Source organism: Mustela putorius, unplaced genomic scaffold (genome assembly GCF_011764305.1).
Source record: "Mustela putorius furo isolate JIRA1106 unplaced genomic scaffold, ASM1176430v1.1 tig00003836_pilon_pilon_pilon, whole genome shotgun sequence".
Classification (NCBI taxonomy): domain Eukaryota; kingdom Metazoa; phylum Chordata; class Mammalia; order Carnivora; family Mustelidae; genus Mustela; species Mustela putorius.
Window position 1 is genome coordinate 13586961 of NW_025421989.1, and position 27336 is coordinate 13614296.

The window sequence follows — 27336 nt, forward strand, 5'->3', positions numbered from 1 at the left end:
CAGAGGACGTCCTCTGCGCGGTTTTTGCAGGACACTGTTGTGTCCAGGCTGCCCACTCACCTTCTCTCCCCTGCCCCCTGCCCCCTGCGAGCAAGGGCCATGTCTGCAAGAGCACATCGTCCTTGCAGTGTGTGAGCGGCAAACAGAGCAGGAGCTCGCACAGAGGCCAACCCAGACTGGACTGAGCTAGCCAACCGTGCTGTGCCTGCTCCCTTCACTACCACCACTACCTTCTTCCACTAGGCCTTGCACCTACATGGGGTTCCCAAGGGACACAACTTGAAAACTGCCTTTTCTACCTTACAAAGTTATACTTTTTTTTTTAATTTATTTATTTGACAAACAGAAATCACAAGCAGGCAGAGAGGCAGACAGAGAGAGAGGGGGAGGCAGGCTCCCTGCTGAGCAGAGAGCCCGATGCGGGGCTCGATCCCAGGACCCTGAGATCATGACCTGAGCTGAAGGCAGAGGCTTTAACCCACTGAGCCACCCAGGCGCCCCGCGAAGTTATACTTTTTAAAAAAGATTTTATTTATTCATTTGAGAGAGCAAGAGAGAGATAGAGAGCACGTGTGCATATGGGCAGGGGCAAAGGGAGAGGGAGAAGCAGACTCCCACTGAGCAGGGAGACGCTGGGATCATGACCTGAGTTGAAAGCAGACGGTTAACCAACTGAACCACCCAGGCACCCCTGAAGTTATACTTTTTTGAAGCAAGTTTTTTGCAAGAAGTTTGCCATTTTTCCTGGAATGCTACTTTTCTTTTTCTTTTTAGATCTATTTATTTATCTATTTGAGTGAGGGAGAGAGCAGGAGCGGAGGGAGGAGCAGAGAGAGAAGGAGAAGCAGACCCCCTGCTGAGCGGGAAGCCCAACACAGGGCTCCATCCCAGGACCCTGAGGTCATCACCCAAGCCAGGTTAAACAGCTGTTTAACCAACTGAGCCACCCAGGCGCCCTGGAATTCTACTTTTAAAGAGAACTTGCATTTTCTCTTGATGTGGTTTTCCACATAAACATAAAGGAGCACAGCTCTTCAACAGCTTTTTTTAAAAGACTCCATGAGAAACCCTTTCTGTGTGTACATACCTTACCAGGCACACCTCGCCACTCAGAGAGTGAAGAATCAGTTTACTTTTTTCTTTGCTCTGTGTGTAGTCTAAGATCCAATTATACTTCCCACACCCCACTTTATCTTAGGACAAGTTACTAAAATGCTACCTAAGTTAAAGAGTCAAGTCCTTACCCCAAAGGACCAAATGCCAGTATCTGGAATAGTGGACAGAACCTAAGTAGTGGAGTCAGAATCATCTGGAATTGAATCTCAGTGCTGCCACTTCGTATCCAGTCTTGTCAGTTAAAACCTCTCTACCCATTTCCTGACTGTTAGTGGAAATACCTATACTCACATATTCCATTTTGATGCTAAAATAACATTTTAGTGTCTAGAATATGGTAGATGTTAAAAGCAAATGCTAGTTTGGAATTCCTACCTTACTGGAGTGCCAGACACTGGCCTATGTGATCTAACCACAAAGGTTTCAGTGAACCAAAATGAGGCTGGTCTCCAACTGCAAAGCTGAAATTTTCTCTACTCTATGGACTTTTAGGTTGGTGAAAGAGCATGCTGCCAATATTTATCAACATACTGAATCATGCAAAGATTCACTAAGTTTACACCTATATACTTATCAAAAGAAATAATATAATGATGGATCCCTATGTTTGGTGGACTTACAGAGCTTGGTAATCTTTGATTTGCATTTGTATAGGATTTATTTATGTGTAGCACAGTGACAAAAATGACCTTGCCTTTGTGTGTGTGTGTGTGTGTATGACACTTTTTTTTTTTTTTTACCTTGTTTTCTTGAGGGTTTACAATACAGAGAGCTTTAAGAGCTCCAGAGGCAGTCTAGGTTTTTAGCTTCTCAGAGAAAGTTGATTTACTGAGTGATAACACTGCTGTTACTAAGCAGCTACAGAAAATTGTCTTTACAGCCAAAAATGGATTGACTGATTTAAAAAGTCATGTAAGAATTTTTTTTATAGGGAGAAATTTAAAAAGTTGACAGAATAGTATAACACACCTCCCCAGACACACATATCCGTTACCCAAGCCTGTCCACCATCAACCTACGGCTAATCCTGCCCTATCCACACCTCTATCCGCTTTGCTCTTCTGGTACTCACTGGAAGCTGACCCCACACATCAGAGCATTTAATAGGTAATGCGGAGACAGATTTAATACGAGAAAGCTACAGTTCTTCACTGCCTACGCTCTAACCGGAAGTCAGACAGCAATATCTTCTCAAGCTCTTGTAAAACATCCCAGTAAGTCCTCCTCTCTTAGCTCCAGCCTCCACATGAGTCATTATGTGAGAAGGTCATTTACAGAACCTAATTTCAGTCCACTGGTTATTGGAGAATTTCCCTCGGGCCGTGAGAGCTATAAGGACAAGGAATGTATCTCCCTCCTCACCTCCAGTGTCCTAATGCCACCTAGCCAATCAGATAGGGCACACCAAACTGCTCTTCAAGGACAATGCATGAATGTGACTTAACATTTCCAGTTTCAGAAAAATGTGTGTGGACTGAGGTTTTTCCTTTTCTTGAAAGGTCTAAGAGAAAAGTCCTTGGAAGAAAAGACTCCGGGGATATGTCAGCTCGAAGCAAATCGAGGGCTTCTCTTGGCAGCAGTAGCAGCAGCAGCGCTGGTTCTGGTACTTCGCCCAACAGCAACGTGACCACCCCAAACAGCCAGAGGTCCCCGGGCCTCATCTACCGAAATGCCAAAAAGTCCAACACGTCCAACGAAGAGTTTAAGCTGTTACTCCTCAAGAAAGGAAGTCGCTCGGATTCTAGTTACCGCATGTCTGCTACTGAGATCCTCAAGAGTCCCATCCTGCCCAAACCTCCTGGAGAGCTCACAGCTGAGTCCCCACAAAGCACCCATGAGGCTCATCAGGGGGTCCCCGGGGCCGAGGCCCTGTCCCCACTCTCTCCCTGCTCCCCGAGAGTTAATGTGGAAGGGTTTTCCTCAAAGAACTTTGCCACCTCGGCCTCCTCGAGGGTTGGCCGCTCCCGAGCACCCCCTGCGGCCAGCAGCAGTCGCTACAGCGTCCGCTGCAGGCTGTACAATGCGCCCATGCAGGCCATCTCTGAGGGCGAGACAGAAAATTCTGATGGGAGCCCACATGACGACCGATCCTCCCAGAGCTCAACATAGGTGGCCCGGGCCAGGCTGGCTGTCCAAGGCCAAAACCCTTAGTCGTATGAGGATGTAGGAACAGAAGAGAGGACTGAGGAGAAGTCAGCACAACGTGGGGTACCATCACCGCTTACCAACGAATTCCTAAATATTGGCTGGGGAAATGGAAGATGGTCCTTCTTGATTATTTTCCACATCTTTAAGTAGCTGCACTGTCTTTCATATTTTTCTTTAGCTTAGTTTGATTTACCCAATCTCATTCCTTTTGATAATATAGAATTTGAAAATGTCTGCTTTTCATGAAACCTAGACAAAGTTTTCCCAGAGCTGCCTATTCAGAAAACAAAGCCCTCACTGTCATAATTCTTAAGAAGATGAAATTACTCTGGAGGTTTGGTATTTTTTTACATTAAAATGAACTAAAGCAAAATTCAGAAGAAAGAACTACACACATGTAAATACCATATTTTTGATAAAAATGTGTAAATAGATTTATCAATGACGAGTGGACATGTGGCCAATTATCTACCACACACCAACTGTTTATAGAACACAACAAATAAAGTGTAATAACTGTATTCTGTGAATACCATTTTCATATAAAATACCATATTTAAATGTCCACCAATATGATTTTCTGAGTGATAGATAAACCTCAATTATGAATTTTAAACTGGTGAAATAAAGAAAATCTTGAGGTCATATACTGAAATGTGATTAATTTAAAATAATGAATTCAGACCTAGCCATTTTTGTGACAAATTGCAGCACCAAACAAGTGAATAGTAACACATGGCTATGATTTGCCATGTGGTAATTTGGACAGAATGAAAAGCATGCTTTTGATTTTTTTTAATCAATGAGAAAAATCAACATTCTCAACACAAAGCCCTGAAGAACATTTGACAGTGTCTTTTAGATTTTTAATTTTTCAGTGGATTGCTTTAAAGAGAATGAATAGGGAAAACAATAGTTAATTTAGGTTATGTTTTATATTAGGCTACTGGGGACATAAACAGTCATCATCTAATGACTATAAACTCCTTAAACAATTTAGTAATTAGCTCCAGTTTCTTTAACTAACAAAAATAAAACATAAGCATGCCACAGAGCTATTGATTTATCAGTAAGTACCTGCAATGAGTTTTCAGTGAAGCTTTCTCTCTGTGCTGATGAGATTCATGCTACCTAAAAAAAAGTAACAGAAATGACACTGTGAACAATGTAGTTGGGAAATAGGTATGTGTATAGGCATTATTTATATTCACTGTTAAACTGGGAATGGGGAACAGCTCTGGTTCACAATGCTACATACAAATGAGTTTTTGTCTGATTTTACTATATCTGCTTGATGGCAAAAGGGGAGGGTGGTGGGTGGGAATGGAAATGTCAGGGTGAGTGCTCTGATACAATGAAGGCAGGGAAACAAGCTGAATTACTTGAAATTACTTGAATTTTCTTGTCTTAAAACTGAAAAAAAAGTAGTTACAAGTTGAAATCTGTAAATGATTCTTACACCTCTGATTTTAACGTGAACTGATACTAATGTTTGAAATATGTCAGAAATATAAGCAGCTATGTACTTAAAATATGTTTTGAATGGGACAAGGTAGAAAGTAGAGAGAACTAAGAAGGGATATGGCCTATAAAAGAATAGAATGTGATTAGAATGATAGAACAGACCAGAGTTACCAAGAAATTGATAAGCAGCTGGCTTTAAGTTTATGCAAGTGGTATTTGGGAAAGTAGGATGTGTGAAAGGGGGTTTGTGGCTTTGGTTTAATTCATACCATATGAAGGAGAAAGCCTGGTCTAAGAGGATGCTGTCTTTCAATAGAAACACTTTCTAAGGTGTTATAGATTGAGAATTAGAGAATCTGATTGCTGTTGGGTTTTTGTTTGTAAAGAAAAAAAATGTCTGTCTCCTACTATTTGTTTTCACTATCAAATGGTATTTCTAAATTTGTCATCCTTGTATGTAAAATATGTGCTGGGGGTGGTGGGGTAGAGGAGGGAGAACGTGCGTGTGTGGATGTGAGTGTGTGTGTGTGTGTGTGTGTGTGCTTGTGCTGGGATAGATAAGCTACCTGGTAAAGGGTACATTTGAACATTTACAAAGTGTTATACTTTTTATTAAAAGAAAAATGTTTGGGGGTTTGAAAAAAATGGACCATCATTTCTCATTGGAACCCATTAGTCAAGAAAACCAGCATGGTTTGACACATGGGAACATGAATAACTTTTTCTCATGCTTTGAAAAGTACACTTGGCAAAATTTTAAAAGAAAGTTTTTAGACAAATGCGATAAGAAACCGTCATTTCCAGTCAAATAGGTGATCTTTTGTAATTTTCATAAAAGCAGTTCGTTTGCAGTATGGCTTTTGTGTAGTTAGGGGTTTTTTAAGCGTAAAGAAAGGTATGTGGGCTTTAAAGTGATTCTAAATCTTGAATAGGAAACACATGAATTGGCTTTAATAAATATGTCACCTTTTTATTATTGACATCAATTTAAGTAATGGTACCATATATTTTTTAAAATACATACTGACTTGAATTGTGAGGCAATAAGATTCCTTCTATATGTAATGATCACAGAACTAACCCTTATAATATAGTTTTACTTATTTTGTTTACTCTAAAAATCTATAGCAGAGTTTCTCTATTTTATATTTCATAGATTTAAAAAAAAAAACCCAAGTAATGATGGATTTTAAATTCACTGTGTTAAGAGTATTGAGTAACAAACTGAGTAAAAAAAAAAAAGGAAAGAAAAGGTAAGGAATTCCTTATTAATCTGGAATATTCTACATGGCTTTATTACATAGCATATAAAACCAAGAATTAGAGGGCTGTCCTCAACATCACTGCCGTTTTGAAGCAGGGTACACACATTAGGTATCGTGAAAAACATCAATCCAAACTTTTCTTCTGTTGTTTGCACTGATGCTAATTTTTTGTTCTTTTATGTTTATGCAACATGTCTATGTTGTGTGGGGGAAAATTTTTTTCCTTTTTGTTTTTTTGTGTTTTGGGGTTTTTTTGTTTTTGGCTAAGTAGAGGACATGGACTAGTTGTAGCAAACAAAACACACTGTTTGCTCTTGCCAAAGGTCAGTGAGTGAGTACATTTGCTGCAGAGATGGCAGACTTAGAGAATTAGATCATGACAAAGATTTAAAACTGTAAGAAGGTTACAGTGTAACTATTTTGGTACTAGAACCAGTTCGTGCTGGCCAAAAAGACAATGGTTTATGGACTTGCATCCATTTTGTATTTTTGTAATATTTGTAAATATGAACTTTTTAAATTGTTGCAGAAATGGTTTCTTTTGTAAGATGTTTTCAACGTTTACATTCAATTCAAGCCTTTGTATATTTTAGAGCTGTGCAACACTTTAAGTCTTGTATTTATTTTTAGTAAAAATGGTGACAGTTTCATTGTGAACCCCTCTCAAAAAAATGTACCAGAAAAGTTTGATTACCTAGAAAGTGTGTATAGAAACTGCAAATAAACGTGACTGCAATTAAACAACCAGTTTCTCTTGGATTATGTAATTGTATTCTTGGGGTTTCACAAACAGCAAGTGTTTTATAGGGAACTGGACATAAAGGAAGGTAACTGCTATAGCAAAAGTAGGTGGAAAAAATAATAAATAATGTATAATGAGCTCTAATCTCATTTTGGGTTTTGGGTTTTTTTAGATTTTTTAAAAAGTAATCTCGACACCCAATGTGGGGCTCCAACTCACAACCGAGATCACACACGCTCTATTGACTGAGCCAGCCAGGTGCCTCTCTAATCTCGTTTTGTATTTGAGAGAAGAATAAATTTCCAATAGCTACTATACTTTCCTTGTAGCTCCTCTGTGAGCCAGGAAAAAATTTATGGCTTTACTTTACAACACTCACCTGCTTTGCTTCTAATAATTACTCAAGACTGTGCCTTGTTCCGAAGATGGGCAGCCTCGATATACATATTACAATACGCCACTAAATAAATCTCATGTGCCTTTTATTATATAGCAAATTTATTGTCCTGGGTAGTGTTCTAAGTGCTTTGCTTACTCAAACTCACGTACTCCCCACATTGTGCCCATTTTACAGACGGGGAAACGCAAGCTCAGGGCCGTTACCTGACTCTCCCAAAGCCATGGAAAGACAAAATGTTGGGGCTGGGGTGAACCCCTGTAAATCTGGCTCCAGGGTCTATGTTACCTTTCCACGAGGTAACAACTTTTTAAAATAACTTTCCCCCGTTTGTACCAAGCCTCCACAACTAAAGACCCAGCCCGTCTCCTTCGAATTCCAGCAAAGACAAGCACACCTAAGACAGAGCCAAAGTCGACGTCTGTGATGGTAAGGAGAGAGACAGAATTACATTTAAAAAAACAAAATTTTCGAAAACCAACCAACGACAGTGGGCAGGCCAGGCAACCGGCAGCCTCACGCCGCAGAGCCTTCTCCACGAAGCTTCTCCAGCGCTGGAAGGAAAAGCCCGCGCGTGCGCGCCAGCACCCCTGCGCAGCCGCAGAAACACCTCGCAGCGTCGGAGGCTCGCGCCTCTGCTCTAGTGCCGGGTCCCAATCCCACCAGCTTTTGCGGGCGGAAATCTGAACTGGCACGCCCAGCTACAGACGTTCAGGGGCGGGCACTGCTGGACGCGCAATGGGAAGCGAAGCCCCGCCCCTCGGCTGTCTCCCTAGCAACGTTTCTTTTTCCCCCCAACCCCCAACTTTGCGCAGGCGCTTGCCGGATTGGTTAAGAGCCGTGTGAATAGCACGAAGCGTGCCGCGTGCTCCCGGATGCGCGCGTATTCCGGAGCTTCCGGGGTCCTCGAGGCAAGCGCCTCATATGGTCGAGCGCGACTTCCGGTGGGTGGACGGTTGGTGAAGCTGTGGAAGTTAACGGTCTTAGGCCGTTGATACTCCGGAAAACTGGCTGACATTAATCGGGCCTCGGGCTCTTCGGCGGGCAGTGTGGCAGGTGCTGATGACAGAACAGGTCTGTGTAGTGGCACTTTTTCCTCCCTTGAACTTTCTTGCCCCTCGTTTGCGAAAAACCGCTGAGGTACGGTTTGGTTTGACGGTTGGGAAGCTCCGGGGCGGAGCGGGGGGAGGGGGGCGGGGCCGGACAGGATTTGTCCTGAGGGAAGGAAAAGAACTTGATTTTCGGGATCGCGGTGAGGGGGGTGGTTCGGGGTGGTTCCCACCTCCTGTCCCGGAGAGCCACGGTTATGTGCTTTTGAGATTTGGCGGCTTTTTGAGTACTTTGTGCTGACTTTCTGAGAGAAGTAGTTCGTTTTCCGTCCGTTCGCTGCCTCAGCGAAGGTGTGTTGGGCGGGGGCGCGGGGCGCGGAGCGAGGAACTACCAAGACTTTGAGACTTTATATAGAATTTTGAGTTTAAAGAACTGATGAGCTAGCGAGTTGATTCGTTGGAACATTTTTTTGAGATTGAAACGTTGATTTTGAGGCTTTGTTGGTAACCTCGTTTGATCAATGACCGTGCAGTCTTCCTGGTTTATTGTATATAGAATATGTATATAAACGCCGAGGCAAAAGAAAGTAAAGGCATGATTGTTTGATAACTTCGTTAGTGATCGCTTCGTTCCCTCCTCTCGCTCTCCCCAAATTAGGACGGCTCTAGAGTTTTAAACTACGTTAATATTTACAAACAGTGATTTTACAAGCAGTTTTTCTTCATGGTGTTGCATAAAAACAGGGCATGGTCCCGATTCAGTGCTGGGTGATGGGATACAGTTTGGGCGGCATTATCTTCCATCGGGCAACTTTGTGGTCGCTTAAGTTCCATACGGACAGTAGAGTAGTTGTCGGGTGAAACGCTGTTTTTGAAGCCTTAACATTTGCAGTCAGTTGATGAGTTAAGTGAATGCTTTGGAACTTCGGAAGCTGAATCTTAAAGTGACTTTTTTGAAAAATGCCTTTGAAATGCCTTTTTAAAAATGCCTTTTAAAAAGCCTTTGAGATGCCTTTAAAAATGCCTTTTAAAAAGCCTTTTTAAAAATCAGATGGCTTCTTGTTCTTATGTTATCAAGAGTTTAGGTTTTCTGTGGTAAAATACAAACGAGCTTCATTTTAAGTAAACTCATTTTGCGGGATTTTGAGTTTAATGAGTTATTTTAATTAGTTTTGCATAATCCAGTCATGATTGGGCTCTAAGAAATTGTTGCAGAAACTTTATGAAAAGAAGGGAAAGGAACTAAAATTGATGCTGTGCTTGCTGTGAACCAGACATGATACTCAGTGCTTAACTGTATGATTTGGTCTTAAACAGCTCTGTGAAGTAGAAATTATTCCAACTTCACGAGTTTAGAAATTGAGGAACAGAGAGGTTAAATACCTGCTTGAAGCAAAATAGCAAAACTTGCAATTTGGATATGGATTAAAGTATTTTTAAAGTCCAATACTTTGCATTATGTCCTGGTGTTTAAAATTTGTTTACTAGAAATTGTTGTATATCTGCAGTATACAGGTGCAATGTGAATGAAAATTACATGTTTTGACCCTGAGTATTTATTGTCCGTGTGCTCCATGACAGGTAGTTCTGTTGGGAGGAGGTTATGAATACCCAAATAATGAAATAACAGTTGCGAAAAGTGGGTGCCTTTGCTATGCCGGTCGTGATGGTGAAAGCTTGACGTGTATTAATTCATTTAATCCTCATAACTCCGTGTGAGGTCTGTACTATTATCGCCATTTTACAGATTTAAAAAAAAAAAAAAGCACAGGGAAGTCACGTAACTGATAAGTGGAGGAGCTGGGATCTAAAACTGAGGTATTCTGGCCCCAAACCTAAGGTCTTTAGGCTGTTTGATGTTTCCTTTTCGGTAACGATGACCTCAAAAGCATTACTGTGTGAGTGTTCTGGTACTTTGGGGAAAGCAATGTCACTTTTGGATGGGATGACTTAGCACCTTTGCTTTGTGGAGATGGACCTTGAGTTGAGCTTTGAAGTTGAATAGGTTTTCCTAGGTGGAGAACCAGCAGGGTATTGTGGGTAGAGGTCATGACAGGAGTGAGAGGTTCAAAGAGTGCAACATTGGTGATTTATAAATGTGCCACAGAGGTAGAAATGTCTGGAGTCTAGTCGTGAATTCAATGACTGCTGCATCTGTGTCTAACTACAGCCAAGTTTGGGCTGCAGTGTAATTATCCAGTAGAGAATTGTCTGATTTTAAGAGTCTGTAACGGTGGTGGCAAACTTTGTCTATAAAAGGCCAGAAAGTAAATATTTTAGGCTAAGAACAAGGGGACAAGTGGTAAAAGGTGATCTCACTTGAGGGTGTGGAGACTTCTGACTGTGTAAGGACCATGGAGGCTATTGTAGGAGTTCGGGTTTTATTTTGATAATGTTAGAGAAGGGATTCCAGGTGGTTTTAATAATGAGTAAGTAAAGCCTATTGATTCTGGAGCCAAACTGTACCAGTTACTAGCTATGAGACCTGGATAAATTATTTAAACTTGCTTAGCCTCAATTTTCTCTTAAGAAAAATGGGGATAAAATAACAGAGCCTGCCCCACAAGGTTGTCAGGAATACTAATGAGTTAACAAGTGCTTAGAACCTTGCCTGGCACAGGGTCGGCTATAAAATCTGTTCGGTATTACTATCTGTACCTTGTGGTATATTCTAAATTTTCTATAGTAAAATATATGTAATAAAAAATTACACGTATAAAATATCAAACAAAATTGTTAGAAATACAATGAGATTATAGGAAATAGTATCAGAGTTGGGAAATTTGAATTCAATATTCTTACTCCTTGAGAGTTCAGGTAGAGGTGTGAGACTGCTCCACAGTGTTCTTTGTCAGATATCTGTTAACTGGGGACTGCTTACGTAGACCATGGCCCATCTGCAAGATAGAAAACGAGAAACTTGTTAGAGTGACTACAGTATATCTAAAGGTATTGGTTTGGGAAGACTTATCCCACCATTGATTATTTTTGCCTGTTTTTGAGCTTTAGATCAATGGAATCATATAGTATGTTCTCTTTTGTGTCTGACTTTTACACATGTTTATGGTTGTGAGATTCTCCTCATGTGTAGCAAAAGTTGGTTTGTTCTCATTGCTCTGTAGGCTTCCTTTGTATGAAAACACAACAGTTTCATTATTTATTATTAATCTTATAATCAGAATAAAACAAATGATTTAAGAAACAAAGATTGAAGTTATACCTGAAATTGGAGGTTTTGGGTTTTGGTTGTTTTTTTTTTTTTTTTTTTTTGAGAGAGAGAGAGCATAAATGTTGGGGGGGGGGAAAGAAAGAATTTTTTTTAATTTTAAAGATTTAGTTATCTGAGGGAGAGAGACAGACAGCACTAGCGGGGGGAGGGGCAACGCACTAGAAGCCCAAGCAGATACAGGACTCAAGTCTCACAACTCTGAGATCATGACCTGAACTGAAACCAAGGGTCCAACACTCAACTGAGTGAGCCACCCGAGTGCCCCTCAGTGCCTTGCGAAAAGCAGTTAGGAATTGTGCTCTCTTGTTCATTTTTTCCAGCATTTACTCTGTAGCCTTTCAGTTGTAAAGTATTTACTTCACAATTTAGAATTTATGCATGATCTTGATCCTTATATCTAGGTGTGACAACATAGCTCTTCAATTTTTAAAGGTTTATTCTAAGTCACTCCTGGAAGAGTTACTCTAAAATTCAGCCAAGACTCCGGTTCAGTTTGAGTTGGCATTTGGAGAACATATCCCTATTAAGTTGATGATGGTAATGTGCAAAGTAACTTTTTTATGTCTTGCTTTTTAGGAGTAGGTGGTTTACCAGCCCTGGGTGACCAGGCAATTTCACAAATAAACCCACCAGCAAGTTTAAATACAAGTAGGGCCCACTCCGAGGAGGTGGAATGCTGCTGTTGCTCAAAAAAGATGTCTAGCGGCTCCAGTGAAGCTGATGTGGTTTGTATTTCAAATAAATCTGTCTTTGTTCTTTTCACTGTGCTCTATTTCTTTTCTAAATGGAATTTAATTTCATTGAGTGGAATTCAGAAATAACTTCATGAGCTTTGACAGTGGTCTATAAAGCTGTGACAAACATTCATGTACAAGTTTTTTGTGAACTAGCATTTCTATCAGGTAAATAGTCAGGAGCTGCTCTGCTAGCTCATAGGGTTAATTTAAGTAACTCTATGAAAATCTTGCCAAACAGTGCTGTTTGTTTGTTTGTGTTTGATTGTGCTGTTGTATAATTCTGTCACATTCTGCTGTTTCTTGATTCCTGAAGGTAAGTAAAAATACAGATTATTAAACTATATATAATTTGGCTTACCAGAAAAAGCATTTCTTTACTTAAATAAGGATGTGGGTATTAATGCCACCTAAGTGCTGTGGGCAATTCTCTGAACTTCTGTCAGCCCCAGTACCTTTTCATTTTTGGACATAATGTTAACTGCCTACTGAGAATTGCTTTCTGACATAAGTATGTGAAAGAAGTTTGAAAAGCACAAGGCACTATACATGTTGGCATTTACCAACTTGTATAGTGTTGGCATATACCAATATACATGGTAATAGAACTAATCTATAGCCCTTTCCATATTGTTTTGGTTATCCTTTTTGAAACAAAGACTACATAGCTTCTGTCTTTATTTTAACATTATTCCTGTAGTTTATAATTAATTCTTAGAACACTGTATTTAAATGAAATCTAATGCTTATTTGTTGTATATTCATTTATTTATAAACTGTCCTATTAAAAAAGTTTTAAGGTGATTAATTTATCAAGAAAAGTAGATGCTTAAGTGTTTCTTCTTCTGTCCACAGAGTGGCACTGTTGGATTATTTAAAAATCAAAAGCCATGTACCCTGCTTCCTTGTTCATGGTTAAAAATACTTAGGTTTGCAGCAGTTCTCTTGCCAGGTTCCTAGACTAGTCTTTCAACCCTGAGTTACACAAGAGGCTAAGCTCAATAGAAAATGGTATCTTAAATGTAAATGATATCTTCAGAGATCCCTTAAGTTCAGATAATAAGAAAACAGTTTTGCAAGTACATCTTTTCATGTAGTCATAGTATTTACAGTGGACAAAGGTCCTGTGATATTCACCAATAGCTTTTGGAGCATCTTAAAAGTGAAATTGAAGTCCTCAGTTTTTCTTTCAGTTCTATCTTTCATCTTTCCTTTTAATTTGTTAATACATCTTCCTTAGATAAGAACACGAATACCTGCTTATGATGATGATAACACTGTTCTTTATGCATATGAACCAAATACTGCATATGTCAATAATGTAAGTAATGTTAATTGCCACTTGCCAGATATATTAACACTTAACCATTTTAAAGAAAAAGGTTTAAATTCTTCATATACTGTGGAGTTCCTCTAAACTCAAACCCAGGTCTCTTCTGAACTTGTTTGCTTCCTTTCACTAGACAGTAACCATATAACCATTTTACTTCCCTTTTCCTTAGGTAGTAGGAAGTTCAGAGCAGCTTATACTCATTTTTAGTACAAAATTTGAAACCTAGGTCCTTCTGATATAATCAATTCTTATTTCCTCTCTCAATTAGCAGTTGCCATTTTCATTTTCGTATTAATGTGAGCTTTATTTTGTTTCTGCTTGAGATTAAGACTTCTGGATCCTTTTGAAAAGTTGGTGACAAATAAAAACAATTTAAATAAATGTAAAGTGTTTCTTTCCTCCTGGTGTTGAATTTGGCTCTTATAAAAGTAAAGCATTAACTACTTAACTTTTAAAATATTAGCAGGAAACCGTGATGTCTGACACATCCTACAATGAAGAACAACAAAAAACTATTATGGATGTCCTCAACCATTGTCAGGTACAAAATTCTGTTTCTCAAATGTAGTTTACTGAACTACTAAGTTAAAATTCCCTTTATCTCATGTAAAAGTATACAATTAATTGAAATTTTGCTGTATCAAATTACCTAACATTATCCCTTCATTGTAATAATTTTTAATAATTTCTAGTTAGAATAGTACCTCCAGGTGAAAATTTTGAAATACCAATATGTACGTTTTATAGCTTTGTTTTAAAAGCCATTAACTGAAGAAATGTGTGTTATGTTATTTGATACTGATTAAATTTTCCTTACAAAATCTTTGAAAGAAATTGATATAGAAAAAATTAGTATGTGTCTAAATACATTGTTGAGATTTCTCAATTGAAAAAATGGCAGCATACTGTTGTTTTTTAAAGACTATATCTTACGTAGTTTTGAGGGGATTTTGTAAAAGTTAGCATGCTGGTAGAGATTGATGGGGGTAATTATCAAGGATTTTGTGAGCTGCATCCTCTAGAGGTAATGGAAGTTTATTTTTTAAAAAGTAGTTGTTAACATACAAAGTTTGTTGGATTAAGATGAGCTACGCCACCTAAGTAAAGCACGTTTAGGTGAGTCTTTATCACTGTTACTGAGAGCAGAAGTGGACTGCTTCAAAGGAACATAGCAGGTCTTTGGGGAAGGAGGTATGGAGGGTGGGCGGTGAGGGGGGGGGTTCGGATTTCCAGGGGGGCCATTCCCGGCCTGCCTCATGTAAGCACCCACGACCCCCGGGCTGCCACTGCTCTGCCAGGGCCTTCTTTCTGAGCGATGGTGCCAGATGTGGTGAGCTAGAACGTGGAGGAGGAGAAGTGCCCAGTGTCCCATCCCAGCCCCGAAACGGACCATCGGGGATCCTCCCCGTTTCTCCCGGCGTGCGAGCTCTCTCCTTTCTTCAACTCCTTCCCTTACCGGCCGAGACCGGTCGCTGTACACTTCCGTCTTTTCTTCTTCTGTCCTTGCCCAGTGTCCTCTTCAGGAAGATTCCAGCCCTGTGCAGGCTGGGAAGCAGAGGGGGCGCCTGCCGGGATCCCTCCACTGTCCCGTGGCCCTTCGCCAGCACTCTGGTCAGCTCCCTCTCCGTCCCCCGCAAGCTCCGGAGGGCCCGGCCCTCGCTGCTTATTTCAGGGAGGCCAAGGTGGGGTGGAGCGTGAGGCTCAAATCCCTCTGAGTCGCAATTCCTCTCCCCACAGCCAGCCACTAGGCTGGGATCTGTCCTTCAGGCATCTCCCTCTATATGGCGAAGGCGGTCCTGTTTTCTGCCTCTGAGCCTCTTTCCCTGTGCCAGGACGCTTCCCTTGGTCAGTGGCCCCCTGTTGGCCCTTCGGCTTCCGTCTCCATCACTCTCCGCATCCCTCCCACAGCTTCACCTCCGCGTGGGGCCTCCGGTCCCTCTTTCTGTCACGCCTTCTCTCTCCTTCCCTTAGGACAGCCGGCTCTTTGAACGTCATTTATGTTCACTGTCTACACATCTGACTTCTGTGTTCTGTCTGGGTATTTTGAATCTACTGTTCCTTCTGCCCTCTCTGCCCTTCCGTGCATCTTTCCTGGTGAACACCGTCTCGTCTTTTAGTCCTCAATGGGGACATCTCCTCTGACAACACTGCCACGACCGGTAGCCTGGGTTAGGTCTTCCTGTTCTGTGCACACGTGGCCTCCCATTCTTACCTGTGACGTAGCCATCAGAGTCACAGCAATAATATGACTATTGATGGATGGTTGAGCACTACTGGGCGCGTTGTCATGTAGTATTGTTGTTAGGATGGGAGTACTAACACACCACAGCGCCTCACTTTGTCCTTGAGAGAACTCTGAGATTCTCATCTGGATTCTATACATGAGGAAATTAAGGCACAGAGAAGTTAAGTGACTCGCCCAAGGTCACACAGCTGATAAGCTGCAGAACGCTAGTCCTTGCACCCAGGCGTGTTCCCCTAAAGCCTGCACGGTTCACCTCAGTGCTGTCGGTCATTGGGTCACTTGATCATGCACCAGAACCACCTGGAGGGCTCGTGAAAGCAGATCGCTGCCCCTGCTCTCAGAGTTCCCGATTTAGCAGGTGTGGTGTGGGTGATGGGGCATTTCCGACAAGCCAGTAGGAGACATGGATGCTACTGGTCCAAGACCACACTTTGAAAACCACTGCTTTAGGCTGCCCATCACTTTATTGAAATCCTCTCTCCCCGACTCACCTGGCTGTTCCTTAGGGCAGGCTCTCGTCGTTTTCCTGTTTTCCTTTCTGTCCACAGTCTCAGCACCTGGCAAAGCAGTTCCAAGAGGTAGTAAGTAGGCCCTCAATAAATGTTTGAGTGAATGAATAAGGAAATGGTCCTGGCCTCCTGCTTAAGTGTATTTTTGGCCTGAATAAAATTTCTGTGTATTTGAAAAATTCTCAGGTTTCTTTAGCCACATACCTGGTTGGCCAATAGGGAACATATACTGGAAGGTTTTATAAGGTTAATTGTTGATTACCTTTGAAATACTTTGAAGCCAAAAGTCTCGTCTGTTCTATTTGGCTCACTGTTCTTTCCAGCACAGAATGCCCACTGCCTCTGAGTTCTCACCATGGTTATATGGAAAGAGGCTCTTTGGCCTTTTTAGCAGATTTGAAGCTTTCTTTCCTAAAATAGCCCCTTCCTTGATATAAAACAACTCCATCATAAATATGGTGGCTTATAAGAATGGTGGTACATTTACTTTCCAGTATTAAAGCTTTTTAAAATGCCCGCATGGCCTGGAGTTGTTGAGTAGGAGGTTGGGCTCCTTATCTCCCATCAGCTCCGCTCTGTGTCACCAAAACCAGGCATCTGGTTCTGACAGCTTGAGAACTGTTCTTTGTTTCTAGCAGTCAAAATTTGGCTTATTGGTATTCTTATGTTACTTTTAGAATAGAAATTATTAATAGTTTATATTATAATAGGTCATCTATGATGCTATTCAAAACCTGGATAAGAAATTTGATGTCATTCATGGAAAAGTTTCGAAAATCCACCGCTTTCGTGTGAAATCACTGTGGCAGAATCGCGTGAGTATTAACAAACATATTTTCACAACTGCAATAGACTTCTTGCTTCTAAAGATGCCATTGAGTTAGAAATGAGAGAGAACTATTAACTATGAGATTAGCAAGGCCAAATGATTCTTGCTGTAGCAGCAGATGGGAGACTGAAACTTGTTGGGAAAATGCTTAGGTTTAGGTTTGAAAAGTGTATGACAATGAATAGTTTTATGTTTATAAGCACAATGTATAAAATTCAGTTAAAATGTAGGGTTGAAGAGGAACAAAAATCATATAATCAAAATAGAGCATATATATTTAGTAATGTAAAGCAGTATTTCCTGAAAGAAATTTATATTTACTACTTATTTTATTTCCTTTTTTACTCACTGACAGTTAGTTTATGCTGGGTTTGTGTCATTTCAGAAGCCACTTGGATATGCTTATAAAAATTATAATTACCTGCTTTCCAGAAAGATCAGATTGCAGAAAATGAGGAAGAAGGAACCTCCTTCTTCATTCTCTTACCCTGAAAGTTATAGCCCAACTATGCCGGTGGAAAGGCCCCCAAATGATTCCCCGAGCAATCCTATAGGATCACCCTACCATTCAGAGGTGGGGTCCCCAGAACGGGATCCAGAGTCATACCTCCAGGAGCAGGAGCCGAATCTGAGCCAGAGTCCAACACTTCCCTCTGTGTATTCATCACACTCATACCAGCCATATTTCACACCTGATGATCCGATTCAGGGCTCCTCTACCATTGTGCCCTACTATCCCAGCCCAGGGCCCAATACCAGCCACATGTTCTCACCTACTCGAGCTTGTACAGTAGCACCCGGATCCATTCTGGGTCAAGGTGAGCCCAGTCCGACGCATAACCCTGAGATGATGACTTACCCAGCTCTAATGGAAAATAAGTGCCTCGGCCATACTGCCTCATCTCTTTGTATCCCGCCCAACTTTGGTGAGTGTGAAATGACACATGACAAGTAGCACTATTTGATCTATAATCCTCAACGTCCTTGATGCAAGGGCATTTCTCCCTACCTAACATCTCTTCTTTTGGGATAATGATCAGGTCAATTTTGATTTGTCTTTTTCTCCCATTGAAGCTACAAGTTCACCAATTGGAACTGAGCCAGGTATCCTAAAACAAAGCTTCTCGGATGACCCTTCAACCTGGTCTGTGGAGGAAGTGATCCAGTTTCTGAAACAAACAGATCCTCAGACACTCACCCCCATCGCTGACCTTTTCAGGCAACATGTAATGTATATTTTTATTTGGTTTTCCTGCCATAATGCTCCTTTCTTTCTTTCTTTCTTTCTTTCTTTCTTTCTTTCTTTCAGTAAGCTCTACACCCAGTGGGAGGCTTGAACTTACAACCCCAAGGTCAAGAGTCGCATGCTGTAGGAATGAGCCAGCCAGGTGCCCATGCCATAATGCTTTTGAATGACCTCTGTGCAGGCCCTTCAGTTGGGTACCGATTAGTGTGGATGGTAGGGGAACGCTAGCAACCGATTTTCCATGTGTGAGAAAGGTTACTTAGCCCAAAGTTAGCTCCTTAAATGGTAGAGGCTGGATTTAAATAGGAACAGTATGACAGGGTGTCCTCTTTGTTATGATGCCCAATGAAGCCAGCAACTGATCCCGTTTGGCTCAATTCTGTTAACCTTATATGGTTGTTGATGGTTTGAGGTGCTGATAGCCTCATCCATTTACAAAGTAACATCATGGGTTACATTTTTTATAAGTTCTAATTTTTATTGTACTTAGTAGGAAAAGTACAGAAAGTGCCTGACAAAGGCAGCACTGTAAGGGGTTTCAGGTCTATTCAGACAGTACAGTTTTATTTTTAGACCAGAACTTGTAAAAACGAAGTAATATGTTTTAGCAACATCAGTCAGACTATTAGTAAAGAACTTGAGGAGGATGCCTTGTGACTATGAAATCATATTTTTGTAGTGTTTCCTGATGAATAAAATTAGTAGCCATACCCTCTTTGATATGGCAAGAAAATAGTTTTTAAGCATCTAATCAACTGCAGACAGCTAACTGATTAGCTTTCAACATCAAGATAGCACTCTATAGCACGCGTACAGTTCATATGGATGCTAACACCCTCTTATTCCAGGCTGTTCTAAGATAACTAATGGCCATCTGAAATCCATTTCTACCATTCACAGTTTTTAATCTGTCATAGATATGCAGTATTTTATTCAACACAATATTTAAAGGTAGGTAGTTTGATGCTTAGGACATTTTTAAGATTTTAGGTTAGGGGTGCCTGGGTGGCTCAGTTGGTTAAGTGTCTTCCTTCGGCTCAGGTCATGATCCCAGGGTCCTGGGATCAAGCCTTGTGTCTGGCTCCCCTTCTTGCTCTCCCTCTGCCCCCCCTTACTTTGTGCTTACCCTCTCTCAGATAAATATATACATTTTTAAAAAGATATTAGGTTAAATTTTCTTCCTAACATTCAAGGTAAATTTATAAATGATCAAACCATGCTTCATTGTACAAATTATATTTTTAATAGTTTCCTTCAAGCAGGTGTATACTCAGAGAATATACATCTGGAAGGAGCTGCTCTATTATTGGTATCACATGTTCATATAATATGAAGAAAGGACCATTCTGATAAAATATGAACCTATCAACTAATCACTGTCTTCTCCTTCTGTCTGTAGGACATTGACGGAAAGGCTCTGCTACTGCTTAAGAGTGACATGATGATTAAGTACATGGGGCTGAAGCTGGGGACAGCCGTGAAGTTGTGCCACTACATTGATAAGCTTAAAGAAGAAAAATTCTTTGTCAACTGAAAACATGTTTGTGTCAATTTAGTGCCACTACATTGATAAGCTTAAAGAAGAAAAATTCTTTGTCAACTGAAAACATGTTTGTGTCAATTTAGCTCTATCTTCATTCAGGGGAGACCAGTGCCATCTTGGTGTAAAATCATTTTTCTGCCCTTAGAAGTTTTTGTTGTGTAGAAGGTTCTTCTAAAACTATGTTCTGTCCAGAATTTCAGAACTCCACTATAGTTTGGTCTACTCTTTCAGAAGCCATTTAACATGTGAGTGTTGGAAGTTTCTTAGATTAGGAGTTTTTTCGTTATATCTTTTTACTATTTTTATTGCATAGTTTACAATTGTATTTCACACAGGAAACAGAAACACCTCTAATTTCTGTTCATCTTTATCTAAGGAACCAAAACAGCTGAATCCCAAAGAGAAAATATCAGGGCCTGAAAAGTTCTCTAATAAATCCATGGATTTTCCTTAGAAGAAAACTTAAAGATTCAACTATAGATAGCATCTTTCTAAAATCTTTTATGTTTGTTACTGCAAGCTTCAATTCATATTCTACCAGCTTCCCAAAAGGGAAAGCCATATAAAGTATTTTCCTTTCTATTATTATTTCTATATATGTTGTATTTGTTTCTATTTAAAGAAAAAAAGGCAACCTTACAAGCTTTCTTAAAGTATTTTTACCAATTTTTAGATAAACTGTTAGAACCGTCATTTTATGCAAGAGATACTTAGTTTACAACTTAACATATTTTACCTAAGCTTGGACATTTCACTAGGCACTCATTGTTCCCATCTCTCTATAAAGATGCCTATGTCCAAATTTTTGAAAGATAAAATTTTATTGTCTGTGTTCATAATGATACTGTTTCATATTTATATTTTATTCTATATCTGAAGTATACACACAAGTAAGTCTTCTTTTTGAATTTAAGGATAGCGCCTTGCACTTCACAGAGGTAAAGATGAACTATATCCAGTGAGATGTTTTTATTCTGTTAAAAATATTCACATCATCTGCCATCACTAGTACCTCTCAGCTGACTCTTCAGCGTTTCCATACAGGGAAGCTCTCTGTCCTGTGCAATGTTTCTAGTTCATTTGCTTTCTGAGCCATTTATCCTACTAAACTTTGAAAACTACATTAGCTCTGATTTGTCATTTTGGACTTTATTTTAAGAATTAGAAAATTAGAATGTTCAAGTGAAACCTGTTCATTGTTTTCTTATTTATTACCTTTTTATGTTATATAACATTTGATATAATATTTATAAGCTGTGAGAATTGGTGCTAAGTGTATGAACCATTTGTTATAAATGCCAATAAAATGTTCACCGGGGGCAAAAATATACATCTTCCTTTTCAAAAACCAAGTGTGCTTTATAAACAACTGCAATTCTTTACTGGGCATATGTGACTTAAAAGCATCTTGTTAAAAGGTGCTTTTATTTATGTTACTCATTTATGTTGTTTCTTGTAAGACAAGATTCTATTTTAAACTTGATCTTCTCTCAAATTGTGTGAAGATGCTGTGCCCAGTTGAACAGTCCTCAGGTGTTTATATGAATACTATGTTTTACAGTTTTCAGATTTTAAAATACAATAAAGTTTTAAAACCACAATAATGTTAAAGCCTCAGATTTGATTTTGTTTGCTTTCACTACATGACATTAATGTACAAATGTATTAGAGTTGATAAAGAAACGCTATACCAAGCTTGTGGTTGTCTACGTGCACATCCAGATAGTCGAGTGTTAACACTTGCCCTCATTCTACAGGTAAGCAGGTCGCTAGCAGCGAAGGGCTGATCTCCTGTAGGACCTTAAACGAGCCCCCAGGGGAGCAGCACGAAGTTCCATCCACGAGCTGTGTCTGTGCTCAGCACTTGCCGCTCGCAGTGGTACCGAGGATGCGAGTGCACTAGAAGAGGCCAGGGCCCCCGCATATCTTGTCCCCGTCCCCGAGCTCCTACGTCTGCCTGGTGGTCTGGCTGCTCTTCTGTCACCGGGGGCCAGGAGCCACACTGCCTTTCTGCCTTCAGCTCTCCCAGCTTACAGGAGAGGCTCAGGACGGGGGCTGCGTCGCCTTCCGCACCTGACCCCTTGCCCCTCTCGGCTACGCCAGGAGCTTCTGCTCCACGCCTTCAGGCCCACAAACTCCTCCCACTGCAGCAGCACGTCTGCCGGTTGACACGGTCCCCACCGAGCCTCCAGGGCTGATGCTCTAGTGGCGGGAATGGGGTGTCACTGTGCTTGTCTGGGACTTGGGTGATTAAGACCCGCTTGCTCTCGGCCATCCGGTTTGTCAACTTATAGTCCAGGGACCATCTAACGTGTTAGGCTCTCGGGAACTCTCCGGGCTTTTAAAATGATCTTTCCGGGACGCCTGGGTGGCTCAGTGGGTTAAAATGATCTTTCCTCTGGTTCTGCCTCTCAGGCCATCCTTCCAACACCAGCGGGCAGAATTCTGCAAGCTGACCGTGGCAGCCTCTGGGCGCATGGAGCGTTTGCTTTCGTCTTTGTGTGATTTCTGATCGTTGCGGCGGCTCCGGAGTGTGTGTCCAGGGTGGGACTTCCCAGACTGAAACCCAGGCCCCCTCTGTAGGCATGAAAAAGACATGCCCTTCTGTAATACGACTAGAAAAGAACTGAACCGCATGACGAGGAACGATGTAGTTGGGAGGAAAAGCCCCGCTTTCCGAGCCACGAAGGGGTCGCATTCACAGTCGGCTGAGTGAGTGAAGTACGTTTGAACTTCCGGGGCTGCTGGTTCGCTGGGATGCTGGGACTCGCTTGTATTTCGCAGTCCTCTGAGGCTGATCCAGGGAACGAGGGAGGGAACCAGGAAGGGCTCTCGGGCACGGGGGACGTGCGGCCCGGGGCCTACGTTCAGAGTGCATGGCAGACGGGGTTCCGTCCTCGACCCCCCGACGTTTCCCATTTTGTCCTGAAGGTTGATGAAACTCAACCTTGAAAGCAGCTCTCCACGGAGAGTCCTCAGCCCGAGCGTCCCCACTCTCCTTGCTCTTCTAGAGGCAACTCTGGACACGCGGGACCACCTGCTTCGGCTCCAGGGGCTCTGGCAACCCCGGGGGGGGGGCATAAGGAGTAAGAGACCTACTCCTTGCCACAAGCTGCTTCCACCATACGTTGGTGACCCAGCATTCGTGGAAAGGAGCCTCGGGAAGCTCATGATAGCGCACGTGAGCCAGTTCCTGGCGACTGCGAGTGCTCAGTGTCCTAACACTCCAGTGACTGTGTCCTGCACTTCAGCTAAAGAACCAAAGCACTTAACTAAGCTTGTTTGTTCGCAGAACTAATCCCTCAGGGGCAAGGGGCAGGCAAGGCAGACTATGGTCCTAGGAAGCCCCACCCCACCTTTGGCCTCACTGTTGCACTTGCCTTTGGTGGGCTTGTGGCGCTCAAGTTCACTGATGTCAGGGGCTGGGGTCTGTAGACTCCCTAAGGCACAGCAGTCAATCCAGTGAGAGAGGGAAGAATATATTACACCTTTTTTATGTTTAGAGAAGGTGAGAGAAATGAAGCTCCTTCACCTTGAATGTACGGACTGACCAACATGCAGTGTTCTGGAGCGCTGGCTGGTGTTGACACGCCCCGCAGCCCCAGCCTTGCTGAGTTCTCCCCTTTGTGACCTAGAGGCCGCATTTCCCAGGCCCCCTTGCCAGCAGTGGGGGTTAGAGTCCCCCACCAGGGAGAAGGCAGAGAGTAAACAGAAGCAGCTTTCCTCTGGTGTCTACTCAGGACAGGCCTTTGGCACAGCAGAAGGCAGATGTGCATTTGGCCAGTGGCCACCAGATGTCATCTGGAGACCTCCCCATGTCAGGCACACAGGAGGCTGAAACCACAGGGGTGCTTCCTGGCAACCCTTGCACGCCTGGATCTCTGGGAGCCGCGTCTATTGCCCTGGCCCCCTGCCCTCCAGTGACTGCAGGAGCTTCTGGTTCTGTACCCAACCACTTCTGTTCTGAAGACGTAGGACGTTGCATATGCCCTCTCAAACCCGGACTTGTCTACCTCCTTCAGTGGGTTGCCCCAGAGAAGCTGCCCACTGTTGGGAGGGAGGAGTAGAAATTCCACAGTGAAGGGCCTTATGTAATCAGATCTGAGCCTCCTTTGGCGAAAAGACCGGCCGTCATTTAATGGACCAAATGGGAGAGAAGAAGGTGGCCTATTCAATTAGATGCCATGGGCATCCCTGTCACTAATTCCATAGATATTAGGAGGTGGGGAGAAGTGAGTGGGTTAAGGCATAAAATTTTAGCTCTCAAAAGCTGAACAGGTTATTTGAAAAGGATAAAACAAAGAAGCAGAGAACTCAAGACTGATCACGTGAGCCCAGTGCCCAGCGAGAAAGGGCAGCCCTGGTCTGAGCTCAGTAACAACCACAGCACAAATGAAAATGGAGCAACCTAATCAGATCTGCCGGAAATTTGCAATTCTCGGGACTCTGAAATGTGAAAGTGTAGCCAACAGCATAAGCAGAAGTTCTTGCCACGAGCGTCTGTTTTGTCTTTAGGCATCAGCTGATGCCGGACAGAAGCCGTCACATTTAGCAGGTCATTTAACAATTTCCTTGCACCCACCAAAGAAAAGAAAGAGGAAGTGGCCACGATCGTAGATGAACACAGTCTTAAAGACATGTCATCCACATGTCGTGCATGGATCCTGTTTAGATCTGGCCTAAGAGAAGCCAACAGTAAAAAGGTGTGTATGAGTCAGTCCGGGAAAGGCAGGTACCCAGTGGATATTAGATGAGTGTAAAGAGTTATTCCTTTAGGACAATGTGGTCACAGCAGACTGATGGTGACCAGAAATGTCTGTGCCCAAGAAGACCAAAAATTGGATCTTTGATAAATAGCCAGCAGTCTCAACCATATACCGTGATCCTAATGGCAAAACCTAAGACACTCAAGACCTCCTTGGTCTTGGTCTTCCTGGATCCCCCCCTCCCCGCATTCCACTCACACACCTGGCTCCCCTGACTTCTCCGTAGCCCTTACACGTGGGGTTGGTTATATTATCGTTCCTAGTCCTTGCCTCCACCTTTCCCTGTAATAGGATCTTGCGTTTCCTCTATCGGCATGGGCTTACGGTTCCATCTTACAGGCAAAACCTACTGCCTGTGCCCCTGTTGGCCCTGAACCTTGCTCTAGCTGACACGCAAGTGGCCCAAAGGCACATCAAGGCCCAACAGAAGCTCTCCGGTGGCTTCTCGGTCATCTGTCCTCTCTCATTCCCCTCTGCTGCAAGCCCAGCGCATGCCACCCAGGGGGTGCGTCTTCAGACCAGCTTCTGGAGCAAGAAGGCCTGTGGGGTGGGGCCAGGCCATGCCATGCCTCCTGCAGAGAGTGTCCCTAAGAAGTCAATGTGCACAGTGTCCTGGGTCTGGGGGACTCAGTACCGCGGCTCAAAAATAGGGTGGAATGTAACCAAGGCCCTTGCTGACATCTTATTTATTTGTGCCCTGGCTGTCTTCCCCACCGGAAGGAGCTCTGCATTAAGGACAGTGAGCCTCACTCGCTTGTTTCGTGCGTCAGCAGTGTCCGTCCTGAAGGGCCCTTGACCGGAAGTACGGCCCCGCTGTTTGTGGACTGACTCCTCCCCCTGGGGAATCAAGTTTGGCTTGAATTTTCTTGGCACCAAATTCACCCCGAGCCTTTTCCCCCAGGTAGTTAGTACTATTAAATTCATTTGGCCTTTAAATCATTTTCCGGTTGGTTTTACATACCTAGTGCCAAGCACTGGAAGCCCAGGGAGAAAGAGTGAGTTACTGGAGAACAGTGTGTCTCTGAAGAGAGTGAAACACTGAAACTCCCAAGCAGTTATCTAATTTAACATGGCATTTCTCTAGCAGCCCTGAGTCCCTCGTGCTTGCCTTCCTACTAAGTATCTGTAAGGAAATGAAAATGAGGAAAACACACACTGGCCCTGAAAACAAAGATGGGTAGGCTTGCACCTGCTGGGGTTTGGGAAGTATTCCTACTCACTCTAAGGTCTGTAAGAAAATCCCTGTGACTTCCATTTCCACACATCCTTCATCCCCTGGCCCAGACACGTGCGCATGTCTGGCTTCTGGGCGCGCGTTACAACCCAGGGCAGAGGCAGATCTCACCGAGCACGGGCCTTCGAGGCTCTACCACGCTCTACCCTTGCTTTTCCCTTCACTTCCATCCATTCCCAAACAGCCAGTGCACCGTGATCAGGAAGGAGGCGGAGAGGAGCGGCGCTCTTTGGGGAGGGGGGTGCGGAAGACCCCATAGGCCGAGCACTGCACGTGGAAGCCCAAACAGGAAGAGCCCTGGCAATTTCTGGCAAATTCTAATGAGTCTTTTAAAAAGTGGAGGTGGGAGGAAGCACCCCCAGAAGGGGGGTAAATGACAGGCAGGCTCCTGGGCGTGGAAGAGTGAAGGTAAGAGGCGAGATCCCTGACCTGAGGCACCTTCCCGCCTATGCGGGAAGAGAGCATGAGAAAGCTCCAGAGACTTGGGTCCCTGAGAAACGTACATGTGGCAAAGCTCAAGCAGGCAGGAGATACACCAGATGATGTTTGCCTGCTGGGTGGAGGATGAGCCCCTGCCGGAGGAAGGGTCACTGTAGCCCAGCCCAGAAGGATGAGGGAGGGGCGGGGTGGGGTGGTGGGGAGGGGTGAGGCGTGCAGGGCAGTGGGCTTTTTAGGCCAGGGACAGCGAGCAGGGGTAAACTGCTAGAAGCATACCCATGTCTCTTCTAGGAGATCTGTGGCTCTTTTGAAGACATCATAAATATACCTGGTGAGCATTTTATTAAGGACCTTTAGCTTTTGTCCTCATGGTAAATCAGTGGTTCCCACGTCATTTGCTGAACACTGCTTCCCTTCCCAATGGGTTCCAAAAAATCACCTTCGCCCTCTATTAAATCCTGATGAAGAAATGCTAAGAAAACCTGAAAACGCACAACTTGCCTAGGGATGAAACTAGCCCTAATGAAAACAGGATGCGTGTTATTCCTCCCCTTTTATCAAACCAGTGAAGATGAAAAACAGAATTAATTATTCATGCTGACGAGAAGCAAATTTGGTACAAACATATCCAAAGGGCAGTTTGAAAATATCTGTAAGAAGCCTGATTGGGTCCACGACAAGGGGATTTTCAAAATTAAGTAGAGATTTATTCACATGGGAAGTCATGTGTTATATGTCGATCCAAGTAGGTCACGGAAGCAGACATGTAGCCTAACATCCTCGGCAGATTCTATTGTGTGTTTATACACAGATGTGTTTACATATCTAGAAGACATTACGGAAGATAGATAGAAACATGCTCAGAGTGGGCGTCTCTGGGTAGGTGGGATTCAGGGTCTGTTTCATTTCATTTTGCTTATCTTGACTTTCTGATCTTGCTACAGCATATTGCTTTTATAATGATTGTTTAATTACAAAAACACAGGCCATAGCATGTTCAAATCACTGGTGGAAGATAAAAGGAAGTAACACATTGCCACGTAGCGGGA

The 27336-nt window shown here is 42.7% G+C and overlaps 2 protein-coding genes across 8 annotated transcripts in view; both read left to right on the forward strand.

The window, feature by feature from the left end:
- NHS (NHS actin remodeling regulator) overlaps nt 1-6737 on the forward strand; it is a 334874-nt gene extending 328137 nt beyond the window's left edge. Inside the window, exon 9 of the mRNA XM_045089342.1 lies at nt 2616-6737. Coding sequence (XP_044945277.1) covers nt 2616-3225 — 610 coding nt within the window. The 3' untranslated portion in view covers nt 3226-6737. The remainder of the gene's footprint in view (nt 1-2615) is intronic.
- A 1194-nt stretch (nt 6738-7931) lies between these two features.
- Nucleotides 7932-21453, forward strand: SCML1 (Scm polycomb group protein like 1). Of its 7 annotated transcripts, none has more exons than XM_004758919.3 (8): nt 7932-8532; nt 11987-12135; nt 13385-13465; nt 13941-14018; nt 16942-17046; nt 17446-17986; nt 18135-18286; nt 19706-21453. In XM_004758919.3, exons 2-8 carry the CDS (start codon nt 12106-12108, stop codon nt 19838-19840), a joined length of 1122 nt encoding a protein of 373 aa, XP_004758976.1. In that variant the 5' UTR covers nt 7932-8532; nt 11987-12105; the 3' UTR covers nt 19841-21453. The 7 variants fall into 7 exon arrangements, with proteins under 7 accessions (XP_004758976.1, XP_004758975.1, XP_012915080.1 ...); XM_004758918.3 differs by having other exon boundaries at nt 7932-8206; XM_013059626.2 differs by lacking the exon at nt 7932-8532 and having other exon boundaries at nt 11487-12135; nt 19706-19801; nt 19872-21453.
- Nucleotides 21454-27336: the final 5883 nt, after the last annotated feature.